General features: G+C 48.2%; 1 protein-coding gene across 3 annotated transcripts in view; it reads right to left on the bottom strand.

The window, feature by feature from the left end:
• Nucleotides 1-25,308, bottom strand: part of UVRAG (UV radiation resistance associated) — a 104,023-nt gene that overhangs the window by 30,309 nt on the left and 48,406 nt on the right. For all 3 annotated transcript variants that reach the window (XR_009756472.1, XM_061570148.1, XM_061570149.1), the window contains exons 11-13: nt 23,659-23,719; nt 7,980-8,145; nt 5,923-6,001 (exon numbers count right to left, since the gene is read on the bottom strand). Coding sequence is in view for 2 of the 3 variants with exons in the window: in XM_061570148.1 (XP_061426132.1) it covers nt 5,923-6,001; nt 7,980-8,145; nt 23,659-23,719 (306 nt within the window). In the remaining variant the exon portion in view is untranslated. The remainder of the gene's footprint in view (nt 1-5,922; nt 6,002-7,979; nt 8,146-23,658; nt 23,720-25,308) is intronic.

Below are 25,308 nucleotides of genomic sequence, written 5' to 3'. Positions count from 1 at the left end.
TATCTCTTGCGCGGACAAACAAAAAGTGGTTTTACATAAGTCACGTGGGCACGTTCATTGTGTCCGTCAGTCCACAAGTGTCGCACTGGGGCCTTCTTTGGCTATGACAATGGCGCACAGCGAAAAGGGGCATGGGAATGATGTGACAAATGAGTGTCAAAGAAAGCTTGGCATGTTTTTTTTTTCCGGCACAAAGGGCCGCCCCGATAGGCACCGCACAAAGAGCCAACAAATGATGCCCGGATGAAAGGTCAAATTGTCCAGCGGATGAGTGCGATTTTCCAAGGTGGAACAGGGTATATTTCGACGGATATGTTGATATATCCTCGCGGTTGACAAAAATTGGACATCGATGGAAGCGAAAGTGAACAAGCATAGATAAGTAGAGGCATTTAAAAGCAAGCTGACAAATAAAAAGCAAAGCTTCGCAGGATTTGGGGATTATATCGGAGGAAGAGAAAAAAAAGGGTCATGTGACTCTTTGCAACCCCCAAGCCTCCATTTCCGAGCTGAGCCGTGGAACTTTAAGCTGCCGCAAGGTCAAAGGTCGACACGATTCAACAACTCAGGCAACACTGTCTAAAATTATTATTATTAAAGTCTTTATTTGCTTGTGTGGGTGGGGGGGGTTCTCGCTTCTCATATCCCTCACTTTAAACGCTACTTCTCCATCAAAGCCAGCGTTCCAGCCACCGGCATTTGTATTACAAGTGGCTGTTAATTCAGCACTCGGTTTGTGTCTGCAGTCGAGAGGACGGCGGGGAAGGTCGGGGGGGGGGGGGTCAGTGGGGTTGAGTGGACGTGACGGGGAGGGGCTCTTTGAGATGTCAGGAAATGCGAGCGACCAGCGGCCCTTTCAATTTTAAGAGCGCACCCAAACGACACCGGACACACGTTAAGCGGAAAAACCCGAGGATATTCGTGACTTCGCCGCAGAAGCTCACGCTCGTTCACACCGCCGGGTCGTCAGTAGCCACCTAGTGGCGTCATTGTGCGGCCTAGGTGCCAGGATAGGTGCACCGGGGCACCGCGACAAGAGTAAGGAAGGCAAGGCTTCAAACGGACATAACGCAGACCTGACGGAAAGGAATCTCTTTGCAAATAAATGGCAGCGGGAACAAATTGGAAAAAATGTTACTGGAAAGGCAAACGAAACCTTACTCTCGGCGTGCGCTCCAAACGCAAGACTAAATTAAGCAGAGGGAGCCCAGCGGAGCGTTAAGGAACGCCACGAAGACGGAGTCGTTACGCACGGCGCGTGCCTCCACTTCAGTCGGCTCCGATCTCCGGTCGTCGATGTTTTTCGTCCGTTTTAATCGAAACTGAGACGCACGTGGGGGCCTGGCAGGAGGCTGGCATCTGGCCTGGGTTAGTAGCTGGCTGGTAAGATGGCTCTCATTGCCACAAAAAACAACAAAAAAACAACAAAAAGTACATTTAAAAAAATAATTCAGTTGATTTTTAAACTGTGGAAAAAAATGTAAAACCAGTAGCTCGACTTCTTGAGCGCGACGCATACAGACACGTTAAACGGTTTTGCTATCGTACGTATGCACCCGATTAATAAAAATAATAATAATGCCCGTCAAAATAAAAAGACCACAAATTGTTGTCGGATTATGGGCAAGGCCAATGTTTTTTTTTCTTCTACTACCGTCTCATAAAAGAGACATTTAAAAATGTATATCCGTACACGAAAGATGGCTTTGTGCAATGGAGTCGTGATTGAACTACGCAACTGCTGTCACTCAAACAGATGAGGTTTTCAGCGAATTTCGTGACACGTGGATCATCTCCGCCGCAGAGGACGCCAATTTTTTCCCCTCCGTCAACCGTCTTTACCCTATCTGTCGACAACTTCTCTCCAACACGGAGGGGGGGGGGGGGTGCACTGCCAAAATCAACAGCCCCAAAAGGAACATAAACATTTTTTGGGTTGTGCGGTGGTTATTTACCGTATATCGCTAAGGTAAAGCAGGGCAGGAAGGGCTGTCAAGAGACTGGGCGTAGGGCACGCGCTCGCTCTCGTGTGCTGACGGTGCGAGTGGCCGGGCTCGTGGAGCGAGGACAAATTAAACGATGAAAAATTGCAGGAAGTTTCTGCTTCAAGTTTTTGTTTGTTAAATGATTTTTTCCCCCTCACCTCCGCCCCCCCACTCCACACCGATCCCCACACAGACCCCCCTCTCACCCCCCCACCCCCGCCGCAAAACTCAACCATCGTTCATCCTTGCGCAGAAAAAATGCACAAACCTCTCTGCGCGAGAATAATTTATATATTTTCTCCCATAAAAAAATATATGCATACGATATGCGAAAAATGCACACTCCTTACCGCCATCCCGCATACTCTGACAATAAACACCGTCGGTTTAATAAACGAGGATCTGTCGCGTCTGACGGAATTTTTTTCGCTTTATGTTTAAACTAAATTAAACGACGAAATGCCAGTCTAGTTTGTAAACATATGGAAGCCGATATTCGCATAATTCGACATCGCTCGGTTTGTGTCGAAATTGCATGGCGGTTGTGCCCACCAAGCCCCACCGGTCAGACATACATTGGCACGCCCCGTAGGCCGCAGGAAAGAACCGCAGCCGAGGCGATTCCATTATTCACGCGGATTGCACAACCGTAGCAGACGGTTCCGTTCAATCGCCCACGCACACAACTGTCGGGCGCTCTTGCGAACGGCGGGGAAGATATGAGGGTAACTACTCTGTGTAAATAGGTGCAAGTCGAGGACAAGACGGGAAAAAAAGCACGAAAAAATTTGGTATATTTAAATAAGCACAGAATTTGTCACGATGATGGTTTGGGTTAAGTTGGCAGTCCAAACACGGCGAAGCAGCGTGGCTGTAAGCGAAGCTGACAACGTGTGTATATCCTTAACATAAGCAACGATGTATCACCAAGACAAAGGGCCTTTGCGCGAATCCGTGCCCAGTATCTGTCTCCCGGCCTCATCGGCAGCGCTAACGAACCAAGCGCAACGCTCTTTCTGTGCCAAACTGTGCGTGCGGCCCTTCTAAGGACATGGCGAGGTGTACAGTGTCATCATCATCACTCACAAGGCAATGTGTATCGCCTTGCGTAGATCTTTACGGGACGCGAGCCCAAACATCAGCTCTCGCATGTCACTCAAACATGACGGGCATACGATGAGGCCATCATCGTTCAAGAACAGACAATCCAGCTCTGTTAGCGATAGTTAAGCAATTCGCAGCCCAGGCCAACTTACGTTTCTTAGCGGTCAAAAACTATGCCTCTCACTTGCGTTAGATCTATATAATCTGTTCGGTAGGAACTGTGATTGGAGTGGTTGACTCACAAACACAAAGGTTGTCAGTTGAAATCCTGGTTGTGTGTTGAATTAAGCAGGCTTTCCTCCAATGTCGTTAAAACGAGGAAGTCAAAAGCTGGTTGTCTTCTGGATCGACTTGGCCTTTGTCATGGGAATGTGGAGTAGCCACCACTGGTTCAGGGCTACCACTGGAGCTGAGCGCTGGCTCACTGCTTGTTTGAACAGGGAGACTCTTGTAATCACTTTTTGTTTCTCTCCCCGTCTCGTCTGCTTGTCCGTTACAAACCCTCATATGTAACGTGAGCGAATGATTTAAAGGCATCGCGTTGCGCAACTGGTTATTCTCCGCGTCTTCGTCCGTGACCTACACTCCACTCCTGCTACTCCTCGTGTCTCGCCAGTCATTGTTGTAGTCGCTTGTGGATTTTCGAAAATTTATTTGGAATTTTAAAAGACAAATTTCACTTGTGTAGATCATGACTTGCAGTTAAGAGAATCCAAGGTTTGTAAACTCTGAAATACCTTCGGATGCTATTTGAGGAGTAATTTTATTGTTAATATTACTAAAATAATAACGAACATTTTCAATCCACTTCTGAATGAAGACCTTCCCATGCCGTGACGGCCATTGAAGCTGTTTGACCATACTTCACCATGCTGGTCGGTACGGGTTGAAGTAGTATTATTATCATCATCATGACCTCTCCCTATCCTTGCCACTTATCTCTCTACCCACACTTTAATTCATCCTTTCTGCAACTCGTGCATCCCACTCCTGCGGAGTATTGTGCTATTGCTGCCGCAAATAAATAAAAAATCGAAGGAAGCCGTTCATCAACAGACGATGAATCGCTCGCGGAGAAAATGCTTGAGCGCCGATTTGCAACGGCGCGTGAGTCTTAAATGCAAGCGGCGCCTTGAGTTCAAGCTGTGTTTCAATTCAAGCCGATAGAACAGATCAGAGGGGGCTAGGCCCTGGTCAGCCAATAGCCACCCGCTACCCTAACAATGGGGAGAAAGTAAAACTGAGGAATGACGGCATAAAAAAGAATAACAAAGTTCCAAGAAAAAAACAAGGTGTGTCAATAAATACCCCATTCCCTGATCCCTCTGCCTACGACCGACCGCCCCCAAATCTACGTGCAGGTGTTCTGCACAGCGTCACGTGATTCGACTGTTTTCAGACGCCCTATAAAACCACGTTGTACAGGGTGATCCAGATGTATTGACCTCCTAACCTTTTTTTATCTGCACATTCATTAGTTTTAAAATAAACCTCAATAAAAAACACGATGTAGAGATTTAAATGGGGGTCACAAGACTTCTAGCTGTCGCCTGATGAAGCTGGTTGTAATTACTGGCGAAACGTCGTACTCAAGATTGTAAATGTTGTGGCTTGGCTCTCCAACACACCGGTTAGTGCTGTACTAGTACACTACACTATACACTACACAACACACTACTAGACTATACACTACACTACTACACTATACACTACACTACTACACTATACACTACTATACACTACACTATACACTACTATACACTACACTATACACTACACTATACACTACACTATACATTACACAATACACTACACTATATACTACACTATACACTACACTATACACTACACTACACTACTACACTATACACTACACTATACACTACTATACACTACACTATACACTACACTATACATTACACAATACACTACACTATACACTACACTATACACTACACTATACAATACACTACTACACTATACACTACTATACACTACACTATACACTACTATACACTACAATACACTACACTATATACTACTATACACTACACTATACACTACACTACTATACACTATACTACTACACTATACACTACACTATACAATACACTACTACACTATACACTACTATACACTACACTATACACTACTATACACTACAATACACTACACTATATACTACTATACACTACACTATACACTACACTACTATACACTATACTACTACACTATACACTACTATACACTACACTATACACTACTATACACTATTATACACTACACTATTATACACTACACTATACACTACACTACTATACACTACACTATACACTACTATACACTACACTATACACTACACTATACACTACACTATACACTACTACAGTATACACTAGTGCTGTACTCGTGACGAATTGGCCACGTTCTGTTTACAACCCTTACTAGTTGGCTGTATCGGGTGGCGGCGGGTTTAACGACACATTGATATATTTACGCGATCTAACCCCAAAAAACCTCTATTATGGATGATATTGGTCGCGAAAGCCTCCTGCGTGTTATCCTGACATCTGGACCTCCCTAAACTATTGCAGGCACTCCGCCACGGCGCTGTCCAGTAATGAACACACAGCGGGAGGCATTAACAACAAACAACAACAAAGGCAACAGCCACCAATCCCACCAAGGCGCTGCAGTTCAAGTCAACAATCGGCCTGATTGTTAATCCCGCACACAGGTGGACGGTCCGGGGGGGGGCGGGGGGGGGGGGGTGGGGCATCCGTGCGTGCGTCCGTGCGTGCGCTCGCATGTGTTTCACCCCCCCGCTCCTCACCTGAGCGATGTTTTTATTCAGCAGGTAGACCCCGTAGTCGAAATGGAAGCGCTCGTTTCCTTTGGCATACAAAGGAAACCTGCATCGGACGGGAGGGGGGGGAGGGAAACAAACAAAGTTTGACGCTTTATCACATGGCGCTCATGCCCTGGGTGATTAATGGCAGGATAAGTGGCTCAAAAAGGAGTAATCAGCGATAGGCTTGAGCCGTGGACTTGAAGTGCTTTTCGCTGATAATAATTAGACCCGGCAAAAGTGGGGAGAAAAATATATATTACTGAAAAGCTTGCATTAAACACGTGGACATTCAAGACATTGGTGTTTCAAAAGAATAACACACGCAGGGGTCTCATTGTGGAGAAACTTGAGCAGAAAGTATATTTTGCCCGCTGATAGTTTTACATTGCGCAGCACTTGCGAGGGTCTTGAGAGTCAGATAGTGTTGAAGTTGTGGTTTCACAGGGCCGGTGTGCGTGTGGCTGTACGTACGTGCGTACGTACGTGCGCGTGTGCGTTCGAGCTCTGGCAGTGGTTGCCACCATGAATTGTTGACCGTGACGTGACCCAAACAACCCGGGTTAGATTTGTGGCCGCGGTAGCACACAATATACATACATACGTAGTCATCTTAGAGCCTAAAATGTACCTGGGGTGGTCATGAAGGTGGCCGGGAGTGTGTGGTGCTAGCCACATCCCACTCTCCAATGACATGCCTCGCCTCAATGGGCGCCCCAGTGGTGAGATGTTAACCGTCTCACCTGGTATACAGGAGGTCGTAGGTTCGATCCCAACCCTGCTGTATATTTGGAATTTGCATGTTCTCTCCGTGGTCACGTGGATTTTTCTCCGGGAGCTCCGATTTTCCTCTCGACATTGAGAAGCGTGCGTTGAGAGCATTAGGCTACTATAAATTTCCACATGATAAGCCACTTAATTGAGCTATACCGTGTGGTCAGGTCGCTTCTGAAAAAGAGCTGTGTGGCTCAGTGGGCCTTACCTGGTAAAATAAAGAAATTGTTTAGGAGCTAAATTTGGATTTAAAGCTTTCGTGACTGCAGGGATTCATCTTCTTGGTTCTTTCGGTAAAGTCACGTAGAAGGGAAATAATAAAATAATAAAAATAAAACATAATAAAATACAATTCTCACGACGTTTCGGCCACAACGCAAGCAGCCGTCCTCAGGTGAAGAACAGGTATGTCGGAAAGACAGCGTCTGAATGACAACGTCTGAATGACGCTGTCTTTCCGACAGACCTGTTCTTCACCTGTTCTTCACCTGAGGACGGCTGCTTGCGTTGTGGCCGAAACGTCGTGAGAATTGTATTTTATTATGATGTATTTTTATTATTTTATTATTTGCCTTCTACGTGACTTTACCGAAAGAACCAAGAAGATGTTTAGGTGCTCACGAACAGCACTCTCAAGCATGAGCCTCTATGGCTAAACAGGGATCTCCGTCGGCTGGGAACAGCCCATGCCGCTGTTGGGAATGTGTGTGCTCGCTGGGGCGTGTGTGCTCCCTCGCAGAGAGACCCTTTCCAGCGTGCGCAGATTAACGTGGGATTACTCCAGCCGGGCTCAGAAATGCACTTTAACCAAAGCAACTGAACGCAAAAAACGGACACTCGCGTACACACAAACACACACGCACACAACGACCCTCGATTACGGCACACTCAATTCAGCGGCAAGTGTTGTTAGCGAGCAACTATTAAGGCCTGCAGGGTACACAAGCAGGTGATATGGCCAACAACTACAGCCGGCCGCCAGGTACACATTTAAGGCCGAGTGAATCCTAGGGGATGCCCAGGAACCTTTCAGATATTGGTCGATTCACTCTCGCGAGGTCGGGTCACCGGGTTCGTAGCACGATGCGCCTACCATCGCACCACTATTGCCCGTGTTGCCTTTAGGCCGGGGAAAGATCCCCCATATAGCCTTAACAGACAGTTGGGGCAAGTGCTGCTCGTGAGCACCTAACAGCACTTGCCCCAACATATGCGCAAGCACGCGCACACACACACATGTACGCTCGCGCATGCGTAGACCCACTCACTCGCGGTCCTTGTCGGTGAGCTTGTCGGTGATGTCGTCACGGATGCGCGACTTGGAGCCGCGGTGCAGCACGGGGTATCGCAGCGGCACGTGCAGGAAGAGCGTGACCATGCACACGAGGTGCGCCGTGAAGCCCAGCGCGCCAGACACGCTCGCCTCGTCCTTGGCTGACGCGGCGCAAAGACAACGGCGGAGACACGGGGCAACGTCAGCACATGGCTATGCGCTGCATCGTCATCGTTTTCGTCGTCATCATCGCCGACATTGTCATCATCGCCAACCTTGATCAAACAATGGGCAGCACTTAACAGCAAGCACAATCGCCGGACCACGGAAGATGAGGAGATGCGGATACCAAATGCACAAGTGTAGAAAAAAAAAATCTATCTCTTGCTCTTGTGTGTGACTCTGGCTTAAAACTGCACGCCAGCGAGCGTGTAACTTCACACTGCCCCAAACATACGTGTTCAAGTGGGTGGGTATATCTGCAGTTCACCAATTGTCAAAGAAATTAAATGGTTAAATCACTCATCACCGAATCTCTAATAGCTGCTCTTCCTAGGCTAACCAAAAGAAGAAGCAGAATCCAGAACTGGATGAAGGCCTCCCCCAAGTCATCTCAATCTCACACGGTCCTGCGATTCAGCAATCAATCGAGCTCCTGCACACTACATCGTTAAGTCTGATCCCTTGAAGCGACGTGTCCTGCCTAAGCGCGCTTACTCTTAAATTTCGATTTAAAGCTTTCGTGACTGCAGGGATTCATCTTCTTGGTTCTTTCGGTAAAGTCACGTAGGATGGGAACAATAAAAATAATAAAATAAAACATAATAAAATAATTCTCACGACGTTTCGGCCACAACACAAGCAGCTGTCATCAGGTGAAGACCAGGTCTGTCGGGGAGACAGCGTCATTCAGACGCTGTCAGCGTCATTCAGACGCTGTCTCCCCGACAGACCTGGTCTTCACCTGATGACGGCTGTGCTTACTCTTCTTAATGACAACGCGGCAGCAGAGGCCTTAACATTTGTGATGAATGTAGCTGCCTCTAGTGGCAGAAGGGCTGACATCAACTCATTACATCCAACACACAAATGGAACACATTGATTCTTGTTCGCATGACGCACCATAAGCTGTAGAATGAATATCAAAGAATGAATGAATGTCTCGTTTCACCCCAAATGGGGGGGGGAGGCGGGGTTGGGATGGCATCACTCATCACGGATGTTAATCGTGGTCAGGAATCCAACTCAGCTAGCCAGGTTCATAGGACAGTGCGCGAACAACCCCCAGGTCCAACGCGGACAATCGATATTCGACAGTAAATTTCCACACGTAAAACCCCACTTCACACTCGGCCGTCGCCAACCTACTGGCTTGCACTGCCGCCTACACGCGACGCCCCGTTCTGCCCTGCAGGTGTGCGACACGCGCGGACATCGTGGCTCCATCTCTGTGCGATCCACCAAACCCAGCTCTCAGCCGCCACCGCCGTCATCTTATAGCGGGCTCGCCGGCACGCTGAACAATTTGCTCGCTCGCCAAATCGGTCGCTCGCTCACCGACCCAGAAGCGAAGCCGGGTGGACTTTGTAACGTAAGACATTGGCGCCAGGCAAAACCACCACCAAAACCCACCCCCAACTCTGGCTTTGTCAAACCACAGCAGTCTTTGTTATTGAGTCTTATTACTTAAAAAAATATATTTTCCACTTTTCCAACCGCATGTATACGCATGCATGATCGGTGTTGAAGACGTATGCTGCGATTCTGGAAGTCGATTTTTTTTAAAAATGGAAACCCACGCGGGAGTCAACTAATCACGAAGTAGGAATTTTTTTTAAATATTTGTTTTTCTACAAGAGCCACCCACGCGATATCCAATGGCGGAGCCAGGATTTTCAGGTAGGAGGGGCAACCCCTCCAGCAATGAAAAATGATAGAGGAGTTGTTAGTAAGTAAGGACTTGTCCCTTGCTTTTTATTCGACGCGTGTGCGGCGATGGCGCAGCCATCGATCGAGGGTCGAATTCGAACCGCGTGGTGTGATCGGCATCGCGCTCGCTGAAGGTGAATGCCTTCAGGGAAGTCGTGTACTGTATACACAACTGCGCACAATTCTGAGTCACTTATAACTGCTTTGCCGTTACTTATTGCCAATTATGCACTCAGACTATTGTCCTATCATCTCATAGAGTCCCTGGCACGTAATAATATGCTACACAGTGGCAGTGGGGGTCGCAAAATGCCAATTTATTACTAATAAACCCCAATGATCCGATTGAAATTAGGGACTACGATCGGATCATTGGCGGGGAACGTGCACCCCCCCCCCCCCCCCCACTGGCTCCGCCAGTGCCGATATCTGTTCCTTGCAAATGCCAAACGACACGTCCGAATTGTGACCAGCTGGCACACGTCAAGTGATGTTTGGGGTCAGCGGGTCACTGAATTTTGCGTTTTCTTAGCGGTTTGGTTCTGATTTTGTAGATTAATGAGTTCACGTCGCTGTAAGGAAATGTGAAGCTGTTAGCGATGAATGATCAAAGTTTTGCCACACAAAGCCTCCAGTTGTATTCTGCACGGTTTAGAGATGCCGAATGATGCTCGATGTTGGAATTCGATCGGATCGTGCCTTCGAACAATGTTAGCAATTACATGACGAAGAAATTATAAGCATACCCACCACTGTCCCATTGAGCCACTGCTGCAATTCACTTGCATTGTACAATTTTACGTGGAATTTCACACACGCGAAAAAATGCGTGAAATCATTTCATAAATTTATTATATTTTATAGTGACATTTTGAGTGCTGCGATATCTCACTTCTATCTATAGAGCACCTGCACTCAAGGCGCTTGCCATAGCTTACAAACCGGTGACAGAATAATGGAATGATTTGGTTGGCAGCGGCGTGCGACAAGGATTGAGGAATGAGTGACAGCGATAGAGGGGGTGGACTTTTGGATCACGAAAGTGTAGGGGAGGGACGGGGAGGGAGTGGAGGGTCGAGGGGAGGGATGAGGAAGAGAATGGCCAATAGAGAGGAGGTGAGGCCTTAAGTGAGGAACGGAAGGAGGTTAACGTACATGAGGACCGACGATGAGCTCCGGACTCACGACGGAATTGCAAGCAAATGAGTGGACGGCTCCTTGAATACGGCCAGCGTGGAGACGGAGCAACGAGACCAGCTCACGGTGCTGGAGCGAGACAGACGGTCGCCTGCACTGCACCGCGCGGCACGTGGGGGAGGACGTCATCCAGCAGTGGATAGACAACGGCCGACAATCGGCGACGTTTGCCGTGGAACTGATGTACTGCTTCCAAAGTTGTCGGGACCACCTTGCAAATGAGATGCCAATCTCAAGCGTTTCACCCTGGCAATTATAAAGATTGCCAGTGAGCCCACACTGCTGCTGTTGCTGTCTCCATTCCGAAAGCATCATCACAGTCGCCTAATCACCCCTTTGCTATCAGGCAAACGCCACTCCCTGCGCGGCGGCCATCGATCCTCGTCGCCAAATCTCTCGCTCCGTCCTTTTCCCTCCGTCCTGGTCGCGCCCGGCACGTGAAATCGCTCGCGCCACCGACCGACCTCGCCCATCCCAAATCGCTCCCTTTCTCCCTCTCTTCGCCCACCGCCTCCACCACGCAAAATCACTCGCTAATGAGTGAGCTCCCCCCCCCACCCCATCCGGATTTCATTGCATGCCCCGGGAGAACGCCGCACGCCCACATCGGCGCGAGCGCTCGCTTGGTGTAATTGTGGAATTCGATTGCCAGCGCTCCGGAGCCGCACACAAAGACAAAGATCCCCTGTTTAGCCTTAAACCGACGCTTAGGGCAAGTGCTGGTAGCTAGCACTTATGAAAGGACGGCACGGCACACGAGGGGGTGGGTGGCCAGCACCAAGTCTGGCCGACTTTGTCTCCCTAGTGGCGATGTTTACAGATCGCACCAGGTACTCATTTGAGGCTGAGTCGACCTAGGGAAGGCCCAGGAAAGGTTCAAATAATGTTCACTGGTGTTGACCATGAGCGAAAAATCGAACTCGGGCCGGTGGGTTTGTAGCGAAAACGGCTCCCCCAAAACACACAAAGATCCCCAGTCTAGCCTTTACAGACTGTTGGAGCAAATGCTGTTATAGCGAGCACCTACGAAGGTCAAACCACAACAGACGCCGGCATTCGCCACTAAGTGGAGAATGCCGGCGTCATCACCGCGGGGTGCTTGTGCCAGGCCAGGTGCATTCCGATGCCAAACACGCGCACGCACACGCACGCGCGGGGACGCACGGCTGAATCCTGCCCCCGCCGTTCCTCTCCGCGATGACGCTGCTCGTCCCCCCGTGAAGCCGGCGGAAATTGCCGCCACCGAGCCTGCCAACCCCGCTCGCCTAATTGCGGCGTCGGCGGCGGCGGTGTCGGCCGAGAAATGAGATCCCTTGACGACGACGACGACGACGAAGAAGACGGCCGTTGCCGCAGCGGGTCCGGAAGCATTTCTACGCCGACGCAAACCCCACGCACCCCCCCCCACCCCAACAGCCCCCCCCACCCCAACAGCCCCCCCGCCCCGACACGGTACTTTACGTGCGTCGGGGGTTTAAAAATAAAACCAACGGCAATAATTGCAAATTAAGGGCGAAGCTAGAAAAGGAGTTAGCGTGCCTACGCTGATTCTTGTTTTCCTAAATCGATCTCAAGAACCTCCCCCCCCCTCAACCACCCCCCCCCCCCACCGTTTTTTGTTGTTATTGCAGGTGCGAGTTGAGGAAATAAAATGTTGGCACAGGTGAAACTGTTTAATAAAAACGCTGGTTAGTGTCAGCCGAGTTGCGGCTCCGTAAAAGCGCGGAGGGAGGATTTAAAAAAAAAATCGGAATTTGTAAATGTTTAGCGGAGTCTGAGGCAGTTGGTAGCTCCTCGTGCGTTTGCGAGCCAGGCCTGGTGCTGATAACATACCGTCTCATGTTCAAGCACATTCTACGCTGATACATTTTTTTGAAATCCTGAATGTAAATCGCGAGAGTTCACATTTTCACTTCCATGATGTGAAATTTCTTTTTCAACACACGACGCAATATTGAGTCCGCACTGAGTATTCAGTCGATCAACAGTAGATATTTGACAATGTGCAATCTGATATATTTATGTGTAGAATGATAAATAATTTAAAATACATTTTCCGTGTCTCCGTGAGTGTACTTGTGTCTGTGTGTGTCCTCCCTACCTTTGTATATCTGTGTCTCTGTCTATGTGCGTATTACGAAGCGCTTTTTCTATGCAATAGGGGTAAAATCACAAATAGCAAGTGGGCCCGTACATAATAGGTTTGGGTCCTACAAGCTGGTTCAGGTATCACTACTCACCATTAATGTTAGCCACGGTCAGGAATCGAACTCAGGTTACCTGGTCATTAAACACTGGTGCCCTATACAATGCGCAACCATTCATATAGCATACGATTTGCACAACAGGTATTTAAAATTTGTCGTCATATTAAGTAATTACTAACTGTAATGTACTGTAGCTCTATAAAAAATTACAATAACAACTGATACTCTTTGGGTCATTCATTAAAGTCACGTAGATAAAATAATATCAACGTAACTTTATCGAAAGACCCAAAGAGTATGAATTCCAGCAGTCACAAAAGTCAAGAAATATATTTTTTACGCGTTCTTTAAATTCTTTGGGTATCATTTTTAAATGTGTTCCGTCACTTTAAATGCCACGATCCATGACCCACAGAGAGTGTGGTATTTGGGTAAAAGTTACTTTTTACTTTCTCTACAATCGACGCTCGAATCAAGGTCACCATGTATCCAGTGTCGCAGATCCTAAGCGGCCTCGTGTTTGAGCAAAGAATGAGCTTAAACTAAAACTTACATTAAACAGCGGCAATAAAAAATAAACAAAACATCGCAAAATTCATCACGCGCGTTTAGCGAACGCACGCCGCGTGGTGTCTGCGATACGGCCCGAGCAGAGGCACGGGTTTCTGCGCACCGTCAGCTTTGTGCTCGACGTTCAACTTTGAGAAAGAAAACTATTTAACTTGTTGAAGTATGTCAGCACAGCGGTGCAGCGATGTTTAAGAATTTCTAAATAACCCGAAGAGAACCCCCTTGACAAAAGGGAAGGCGTCGTTGAGGCATCGGGTACTTAGCGAGCGTTTAAAGCTTTGCAACGAACGCATCCGTTACTTGCCAGCGGACAAACAATTTGCAGACACGGAACGTTGACCCCCTGCTAAGCTATAGTGCTCCAGATAGTCTAGGTACCGGGGCAGTTTACACGTGAAGATGAATGTATTACGCACGGCATTTAAATTTCACCCGTAATAATACGAAGAGGAATTTAGCTGCACGGTTCCAGTTTTGCGTGACCAAAAAAATATTTGATGGGGGGGGTCACGTGATTGTCGGGGCCCGTGAGGGGTGGTTTGGTACCGTGCGCCGCTAAACTGGAGTGCAGGTCTTCGTTATTTTTAAAGACGAACTCTTTGAAAGATCCCCCTCGACAAACATTCTCCGGTCTACTTCGACCGTCCTTTCTGGCTGTTGTTTGCAAGACGAATATGAAAATGTTCTGCTCGTTCAGTCACTTTGCAGTTAAAATATGAGGCACATCTCACAGTTTAGCGTAGTTTGTGGTCCTTCCTCCGCACCTCCGATTAGTACGGTTGGCTACGCACCGTGCAAAAGATGTTCAACATACATTCAACGTCTACAGGATTGTACGGCACAGCTCGAAATGGCTAACTATTCGAAGCGACGTTGTATTTTTTAACAACACCTGGAAATGAATACATTTCGCTCGCACGGTGTCAGAATTGGGAGGGCAAAAGACCCAACGCCTCATCTGGAACGATGGCGAACGGGCGAGTCTCGCGACGAAAATTCACCGCTTCAAGTCGGCAAAGGCGCGTCGATGCAATACGCCAAGGTGCGCGCGTCAAGTTGTGGCAAAAGGAATGTCATAGAAATAATCAAATAAAGACGCGGCCCAACGTTTGAGCTGCTGCTGCACATGCCCTGATGTGGTGGCAACAAATTGGTGAAAACAGTACTGCCGGGATTCCGAGTTAAATCCACACAAGCCGTATGCACCCTGGATTATATCACAGCTTCAGTGGCGACGCATGCAGAAGATCACAATTTTTTTTTATTTTCCAGCTCGTATTTTTTTTTGCGCTCCGGGGGTCCACAAGCCTTGCTCACATCTTGCCGTGTTCACAATCTTCCTGTCACTCTATCGCATCGGTCACATGCTTCTTCCTCTGTAAATAACAACGGTTAACAATAGGGTGTTTTCTTCTTCTTCTTATTCTTCTATTTACCGAGGGAGACATTTCAGAGTATTAACGCTCTCTCTAGAAGCTCTTGCTTTGTGTGGTTAGCTGCTTTCTTCTTTCTGCAGCATTTTTGGTGGCCGCCTATCCGAGCGTTATCCAGGCTGAAATCACTGCTTAGCGTCTGAGATATGACAACATGGGGGGCACAGCCAGTGAGATTTGGTCACAGCCAAGCGCATTTTGTTCAAGTGTGGGAAACTAACTGGAGCGCCCGGAGGAAACGCAGCTGTCAGAGAAAAACAATTAAAACTTTGCTACAGATAACTTCGTAACCTAACTTGCTGTACTGTCTTCTTGGAGCAAGTGCTGTTAAAGAGCACCTATGAAGGCCGGCACGGCACATTAGGGGGATGGGCAGCCAGCACCACACCCGGCTGCCTTTGTCTCCCCAGTGGCGATGTTTACACACCGTACCAGGTACTCATTTGAGGCTGAGTCTACCTAAGGGGGCCCACACTTCTGCAGACACTACCCCATAGCTGATGTCAATACTTTAAAGTAATTCTGCGTAACATCAGGTCGTCGGATTCACAGTAGAGTGCACGAACCACTTCTCCACAGCTCTACCCCCACGAGCGAAACACAAAACAATGAAGTCATGCTGATGGTGATGATGGTGGTGGTGGTACCACGCCAATGAAGACACTTCAAAGGGCAGAGACAAGTGGACTTGAGTAAGTGCAGGGTTTCATCTTCTTGGTTCTTTCGGTAAAGTCACGTAGAAGGGAAATAATAAAATAATAAAAATAAAACATAATAAAATAATTCTTCCTTCTCAACAGACCTGTTCTCCACCTGAAGACGGCTGCTTGCGTTGTGGCCGAAACGTCGTGAGATTTTATTATGTTTCATTTTTATTATTTTATTATTTTCATTCTACGTGACTTTACCGAAAGAACCAAGAAGATGAATCCCTGCAGTCACGAAAGCTTGAAATAGAAAATTTAAGTGCAGGGTCTCCATTACTATATTATTATTAGGCATGGAATTGTCTCACGACTCGTCTTCAGGAGGGTCCTGCCAAGCTTTCGAAGTGGCGGCACCGGGAGGGGGGTGTGCAACGATTGCTCCGTGTTATATTCCATTGGAGTGATTTGCGGGTCATTTAACAAATCTGGCAAACGTGGAGCACGATGATGACACGCAATGACCTACTCTTTCTGCGAATGACGTGCGCGGACCTGCAACGCCCACTGTGAAGCAGACAGTGCGTAGTAGTAGTATTTGTGGTAGTATTTATGTGGTTAATGCACTCGCAGTATTAACCAGGGCGAAAGCTGGATTCGAACCACGAACCTCTGGAAAGAGCGGCGAACTCGCAACTGCAGAGGAACGGACACTGTCAACGATCACTCGCATGCGTAACCGAAGGCTGCTCAAAAACATCAGGGGATGGGAGACACTTAAATAACTAAATGCTAATCAATAACCATGATCTAGCCACTGCTGGATGAAGGCCTCTTTCCACGCTATCCCCCACGATCGTTGCTATGACACAATCCACCCCGTTCCCACGCTCGCGTTTTTCGGTCATATCTTTGCTCCACCTCCACTGTGGTCGTCCCCTCATGGACGACTTCCCTCCACTCTATTACCGGTCTCGTCCATTGGCCATCGCTGTTCCTAGCAAAGTGCCCTGCCCAAGCCAACTTCTGCTCACCTTGGACGGTCAAAACGTCTACGATCTGCGTTTAACCCTCGGTTCATAACGTCTCCTCACTTTGCCTCTACGTATAATTCCCAGCATGCATCTCTCCGTGCGTCATCTCTCCATCGTTATACAGTTTGCGTTTCATCTTCTGCCAGTGCCCACGATTCCGATCTGTATGCCAAAGCAGACGATAAGCATCGATTGAAACATCAAATTAAATTTTCCAAAAACACTTCAACTTCCCATCGCTCTTCTCCATTTCATCACTTTGATCCCGGCCTGCCATCGACAATTACCCGTGATATTTGTATCCTGTTGTAGTTTGCGGTCGTGTGTGTCCTCCCCGCCCCCCCGACCAATGACGTTCTTTTGTCCTGGAAACTTGTCGCACGTAAAAAGTTTGTGCTCACATTTATCTTCAGCCAAACTTTGCAGTCTGCTCTCTCGAGTACCGCAATCGTTTCCCATCGTTCATTTCCCATCGCCGTTGAGAATGGGCAGCCCTCGGCAAAAACCGACCTCTAACCTAATGATTAACTTTCATAGAGCATCGTCATTCACGCAAATTGCATCTCGCGATCGCTGAGGAGGGACCACAGGCCAGGCTGTATGCCCTGACGCGAGCCGGCAACAGCAATTGCTCTGCAGTTCTCTACATATTAAAATGTTCTCAGCCAATTAGTGGGTGTTTATTTAAACACGTGAGAGGAACCCAGAACACCTGAAGAAAACACACACACATGCGAGGGGGCAACACTCTATCCCTGAACAGAAGGAACAGATGATATTACTCCGCACTTTGTTGGACTCTATGCTACTGGCGAGCCAGGGTATGGCTCATTCGATGCTCACGGGAAGGGAGGCTCGCAAAGTTTTGTGATTGTCCAATCCCACCAAACCTTGCCCCCATGGTGCTCCCTTTATGTTTACGTGTTTTTATCTTCCAATCCAGATTTTATAAAATAACTCCTAATGTAACGTTTGAAGATGCAACTGGTGTCCTTCGCCAACTGGTGTCCTTCGCCACAAATTGGGAAAAGTTCCCAGGCCAGATGGTGTAACTGCGGACATCATCAAAGAATTGGACCAGATGTTGGATCAAAATGAGTGAGAAGTATTTACTAAATGTTTGCACGGAAATTAAATACTGCTGTTGCGGAATGATGCCTCGATTATTCTGCACTTTGAAACGTTCCATGCAACGGCCCTTCCTCTCCGCAATGAAGACGGGCGATTGCCCGAAACGTCAGTACTCTTTTATATATTTGTTTCTTTTAGGGCAGTGCTATTGACGAATGTGTCGCATTATTGAAATCCAATGTGCAAGCCGGATTTAAGAAAAGGCTTTTCTGCCATTGACCACACACATGCATGCACACCATCAATCATACACTGGAGAAACGACCAATGAATATCAAACAACCATTGGCGCCTGGCTTCTGCAGACGATGGCAAGCCGTTTCTACTCGGCGGAAACCGACGCAGCCGTCCAAGCTCTCCCAGAAAGCGAGACCGCGATGAAAACTACATTAAACATCAAAAACGCACGTGACGGTGGAACGCCCGCACCGAGATCGCTCGAGTAAACACGGCACGAGATCGACAGATGCAAAAATGCTGCGACAAACATTCTGGCAGTGGCAACACGACTCCTCTTTGCTGGTGAACTGCCACCGGCGCGCGCACGCACGCACGCACGCGCACGCACGCGCACGCACGCGGCCACCTCGTCCCCCGTGCCGCCAACCCACTTCCGTGCGCGGGGATTTAATCCGAAACAGCGGCGGCGGCGATGGCCGCCACCGCCTAAAAATAGGAGGGCGCATGTGGCGTCGCGTTCGGCCCGTGTCCTCGAGCTGGGAACGCGCCGCGCGGGTAAACAAACGCCGGCCGGATGTCCTCAAAAATCAACAAATTGCTTTCTGTCGACGCGGCCCGCCGCTGCCGCCGATGAACGGACGGGCAAGTGTGTCCCGGAACAAACGCTCGCACGATTGCGGTAAATTAGTATTTGACTTTTTATCTCCCCGCGATTCCCACGACAGGCGGCATGTGTGCCGAGATGAAGGTTGGGGGGGGGGGGTGCAGATCGCTGCAAAGCAACGAGCGGAGGACAATGAGGGTCAATAAGCCGGTCGGAGGTGGTGGCCATGCACGAGGCCTGTAATCCAGCACCGTGTGGAGGAGGCGGGGAGTGAAGGTTTGTTGGTGGATCGCCGCACAGACGTTGTGAAACTCCCTTCTTGCACAGCAAAATGTGGACTCCACCCGTTCTATCTGTACAGTATAGCGTGTTGCCCCCTCGCACGTGTGGGTTTCCTCTGGGTGGTCTAGTTTCCTACCACGTATAAACACTGTTTATTGGCCGATAACACTTTAATATATATGTAGGAACCCAGAGCTTGGGAAAGGAGGAATTTGGCACCGGCTGAGCGCCTGGCTGCTGCTATGGTTCTTCGTTCTCTCTCTTCGACGGCGAGTGAACAAAGTACATGTTGCAACGTGAAATAATTTTTATTATAATTTGATGAGAAATTCATCGTGGTGCAGTGGTTAGTGAACTCTACGCTACACCTGGTGACCCCGAGTTCGATTCCTGGTCATGGTTCAAATCAGTGGTGAGTGATATCTCAATCGCATCTGGGCCAACTAATCTTCACGAACCCGCACCATTAAGCGTGGTGAAGTATGGTCAAACAAACCTCATGCCTGATATTGCCCGAGGATGCCTTAATCCAGCAGTTGCCATATAAAGAACTGTATAATATTATTAGTATGATTGTTCTCGCCACATATAGGATATCCGCCCTGCACGAGTATGAATTTTCATCCCCAATACAACTTCTTTCTGGGTTTTATTTACGCACTTAGGGCGTCCATGCCATCCATCTTCCTGGAGCAGAATTATCTATCAAGGTTTGTAAAACCTCCCAACTCCGACTGACGCATACAGAAACGCCATCGATTGCTGGAGGGTCAACCTTGCGCAGATCGGCCTTGCCCAAAACGCACAGCCCACCGCCAGCCTAGTCCGTTGCTCGGACCGAACGGCATCGGGTCTGTTTCGGAGCACGATGGGAGCGCGCAACAAGTCCTCGCCATCGGAAGGCGCCGTTCATAATGTCAGGCGGTATATTTAGACGACGCACTGGAGGGGGACGCAGGCCTTGCTTCTCCCACTCTCTCTCTCGCCACTTCCTCTCCCGCTCCATCTCCCCCTCCCATCTCACCCATGCCCCTGTGCCCCCCATCCCAAAATCCATACAACCCACCCCCCTACACAACTCCGGGTCGATTGCCCCTTCTCTACCACCCCTGCCTCCCCACCGCCCCCCATTCAAACCTCCACCCCCCTCCTTTCCTCCCCGCTCCCCCTCCCCAGGTCAAAAGCGTGGTTTTGGCAGCGTGAATACGCGCTCCCGACGTGTGAGTGCGTGCGTCTGTGCAGCCTCGTATGCAGAGTCTCCCAATGCAACATGACGTGAAACTTCCCCGGCCAAAAAAGAAAGAAAAAAATAGAATGTGTGTAAATAAATAAAGAAATGTGACATGCGGTGGGGGAGGGGCGAGGAGGGGATGAAAAGAAACGAAAAGAGAAATGGAGGAGATGAAAGGAACGGTCAAAAATAATTAGACGAAATATTTTAAGCGGAGAAAAACCAACGAGTGGGGTCAAAGGTTAACGAAACGCAAATAAACAAAACGGGAGAGGAAACATAGGAGGGGGAGAAAAAAATGTAAGACTTTTTTTCCCAACTACAAATGTCAGGGAAATACACACTTTAAACACGTAACAAAATGTAAAAAGTGATCTAGAGTCAAAAACACATGACGGTAATAAAAATGCCGCTAAACATAAACACGCAATGCAGCACAGATCGCATGGAAAGTAGAACGTACATATGTAGAATACGCAACGAAGCGACAAATGGAAAATAAAAACCCTCACAAATACCACGCAACACACTTACAGACAATCCATTGTGTAAAAACATCTCACGAGAAAATTAAGCACGTGATAGAGCACAAATCTAAACTCTTGATAGAATATAAATGAAAAACACTGCTTTGTGCACAAATGTTAAAGTGTGCCGGTGTTCAAACTAGCGAGTTGTTGTGCTAATCTCCATTGATGGCCTTGAGCCCAGTGGTGGAAATTCCACATATCTATGGCAAGAACAGGCCACCGATTTCTGACAATACGGTACTCGTTTATTAACCCCGAAGAGATGATGGGTTCAATCAAACCCCTATCCTTATTAGAACTTTGTTACGAGATGTATCGTGCCGCCCCCCCCCCCCCCCCCCCCCCCCACCGCGTTACACGCACAGCTAACGAGTCAACACCTTCAGCCATGGATTGAAGAAAACATTAAATACTCCGACCCATTGTTGGAGATGGCTGGCGTCATCCTTCCTGAAGCATTGCAGCAGTGGGTGGGTGGGTGGGTGGCAGGCAGTGTTTTTATCAGGAGCAATGAAACTTTGCAATTTGTGTGGAATGCATGGCTCTAAGGGGGTTGGCAGTGATTGTCTGCGCCGTACCTGACGGCATGCATTGTGTAACACTGCCTCCTCTGCGAACATGTACAATATCGGGTTAACTGGCAATAACACGGGGGGGCATGCTGGTTGGCACGCACGACACAATGACCCCGACAGGCGGGCGACTTGCGCTTGATTTCCAGCCACGGCTAACGTGAGTGACGAGTGATATCTGAACCGGTTTTGTCCCCCACCGCCGCCCGAGTTCTCCACTCGTCGGCCGTCAACAACACGCGATGACAAACGTCGCGAAGTTCGGTCGAACTTTGATGAACGACACGGCACGCCGGGAGGTCGTCATCCGGCAGAGAATGTATAAGGGGCTGTGAAAGTATTTGTCACGTTTACAAAAATAGAAATACTGCACCTTGAATGACCTAATTATATTTAGGTTTGGACATTTTTTTTGATCGTCACAGTCGACTTCAAGATCGCGTTGCTCATTCTTGTACACAGACCGTCCGTGCACTTTTACATTGTTTGTTTTGATTTCAGGCCTTCACTGCAAAAGAGGCAGTGTCTGAGAGTAGGCTCTCATCACCATCGGTTATGATCTGTCTACTGCCGGATGAATATATCCCCAAGCCATCGCGGTCTCTGACAGTTTCAAGACGCAACAAACGATCAGTCGAGCACCTGCACACCGCCCAATTGCATCGCTCCATCTCTTGCAGTGAACGTACTCTCGAGCGCGTTCATCTCCTTCGGCTGCCACTCCGTCGTCGTTGGGCTTGACCACCGGCCATCATCCGTTGGAAACGACGCGTCTTACCCAAGCCCACTTGCTTTTCTCAACAATCAGTCTCGTCTATTCAATTTGTTTGCGTACGTGCATACGTTCTCCAATCCATGCGTTCTCAGGTTCTGTTGCATCGTTTACGAGCGCGTCCATACAGACACAGAGGAGAAGGACGACTGCTCACCCACAACGTAGCAAGGGGGGGGGGGGGGCGGGCAAACTACTCCCTCCGCCGGTGCCCGGAGTTGGCCGACCGCGACTGCAACGCGTCAAGCGAGCGGGGGTCACCGTGGAGCGAAGGCAAACGCGCGCCGGCACGTGCGTGCAAGTGAATTAACAACAAAAAATAGTTAAATAGAGAAGAGGAAAAAAAATGTGTGCATTCTTACAAAAAAAAACACGTTTGCAAAGCGGGATTCCCTTGATGCTTTTCAAGGGCGGGAGACGGTTTGCTGGCGAGTTGCGGACGCGGTTTGGAGGTGACGTTCACCGTGGACGTTGCCAACAGTTGCTTGCTCCCTTAGCGGCGTTCGCCGTGGAAAAGGTGACGGGGACGGCGTCAAAGGCGACGACGGGGGCGTCGGGGAGGCTGTGTTTACTTGGCATGTCACGGTTTATCGATTCATTCAGTAGAATAAAATATATATATATTCTTGAGCTCGCAATGCATGCCTCGGATGGTGCGTAAGAGAATCGATTGTTTTGGAATCGAATATAATGTACGAGTGATGTCCAACCTGTGAATGTTCTTTTACGTGTCTGTGCGTTCCTATTTCGTTCACCGATAATCCCAAGCACGCATTTCTCCGTATTCATTTACGCACTTTCCGTCTTTCTTTCATTTGCAATGATTAAAGCCCTTGTTTCTCTCATCCGCCTATCATGACAGGTAGTCTGCTAACCGTAAACATCTTCACATCGCAGGTCTGCGAGACATGGGGACAGCTTGAGTGGCTCTTTATCCAGCAGTGGCTAGATCATGGCCGACGGTGATGTGATGAGATATTGTAAGTGATTGGTGCCGCGGTGGCGAGATGTTAACTACCTCGCCTCGTATACAGGAAGTCGTGGGTTTGATCTCGACCACGACACCTGCTGTATATTTGGAGTTTGCATGTTCTCCCGGGGCCGTGTGTATTTTTCTCCGGGTCCTCTCCACATTTAGAAACACGCGTTTTAAAGTGTTTCGTTGCTATACATGTCCACGTGATAAGCTAGTTGTGGCCAGGTCGCTTCTGAAAACAGAGCTATACAGCTCAATGGGCCTTACCTGGTTCATGGTCACTATAAAATCTCCACGTATCTCAAGGTAACAGATATCCGATTCGTGAATCAAATTGCGACACAAAAACACGACAATTCGTTAAAAATGCCTCGTGCCTACCTTGGAAGTTGTCGGAGTTGGGCAACTTGATGTGGCAGATGAAGTGCTCTTCATTGTCATTCTGAACAGCAGCAGCAGCAAAAAACCACACACAGTGGACATTGCATGAACATCCAACAACTACATGCAACCTTAGGGCTTTGCAGAAAAGTCATGGCAATTTGACTAGTGGGTTAGTACACAATCATCTGAAAGCAGCAGATTGACTAAGTTCGACTCCTGACCAGGGGCAAAAATCGTCCGTGAGCAACATCTGAACCGGCTCCTGAGCCGGATCCCATCATTCACCAACCTGCACTGAGCAGCACGGTGAAGTACAGTCCAACAATCCCGGTGATGGGCACGACATGGGGAGGGCTTCATCCAGCAGTGTACTGACAAAGGGCTGCAAGATCATTATTTTACCGCTTATGGAGTTCTACGTGTGGCCTGTATCTCTGTGTGTGTATATATTTGTCCTGTAATTGTGTCCTTACGAGTATTTGTATTTGCACGCTTTGAGCGTGGTTGTTTAAAAGAAAGGCACTACCCAGGAAACAAAACGACGCTCACATTGCGGATACACACCAAGTGTGTGCGCGTGCCCGGGAGCTGTCTGACACAAGTTGGAAGCTCCGTTAATAACGAAAAAGGACTTCAAAATCAGACACCCTGAAGCAGCACCACGACAAAGCTATCATGGGGGAGGAGGGGGGCACCTGTCCTTATCTTTAAAGACTTGGGGTGGTATTTTTGTTTATCGTGAGTCAAGCTCCGAGCTTCTGTTCGGACAGCCCGGGAGATACGGGCCCTGGTATGTGTCCACCAGAGCCACTTAGTTGGTTTTTTTTAGGCGTGTCTTCCTTCAATTAAGCTTAATTGTCAGTTATTGCTGCCTTGCTCTAGCCTGCATTTAGTGTTCAAAAATCGGCAGGAATTTACGTGCAATTTGTGGTAAAATACTTTATTATTTATTTATCGTCACTTGCTTTGATTTCTTACTATTTTTTTTGGTCTTGATTTGCTTACAGATTTATTTTAAAAGCATTTATTTTTCGTGACTTTCTTACCGATTTCTTCATTTTTTTCACTCCCGTCGTTCGTTTTCTCTCCTCTTGTACTGTTTGTCGTTGTAACTTATTTTTTTTGGACATCTGTGTGAAAAAGAGCTAACACAGCTCATCCGATTCCTCCAGTCTAAATAATGATTTTTGATTTTGGTAAAAAGTAAATATGATTACTGTTCAACATAGATATCCATTGCAAAACTGGTATTTTATCGATTTTATTTTTACGTGGTTAGACAGTGTGGCGAAAAAGAATACTACGTCAGCAATACGTATCACGTGTGAAAGTCTGTTCATGACAAATCATTAATCACGCCCGCCTGTAAACGAACAATGAACGGTGAAATGTTGAGAAAAGGGGGTTATAAAGACCAGGTGGATTCACGCTCGCACGTGTTTACGATTCAGGGGTAGGAACATCTCGGCTTAATATCCAAAAGCGTTTTTTTAATCACAGTCAATGATTACGGATTGAGGGTCGACCAGGCAATGATGCAACATTTGGGGAGGCTTTGTTGCCACCGCCGAATCGCAAAAAAACAGGCCGGATGTGGCACACAAGGGGGAGGCTGGAATATGTTTAAGCACCACAAGCGCCATGCCT

Source organism: Lethenteron reissneri, chromosome 45 (genome assembly GCF_015708825.2).
Source record: "Lethenteron reissneri isolate LAM-NWPU_2019-01 chromosome 45, ASM1570882v1, whole genome shotgun sequence".
In the NCBI taxonomy this organism is placed as follows: domain Eukaryota; kingdom Metazoa; phylum Chordata; class Hyperoartia; order Petromyzontiformes; family Petromyzontidae; genus Lethenteron; species Lethenteron reissneri.
This window is presented reverse-complemented; position numbering and strand designations above follow the sequence as displayed.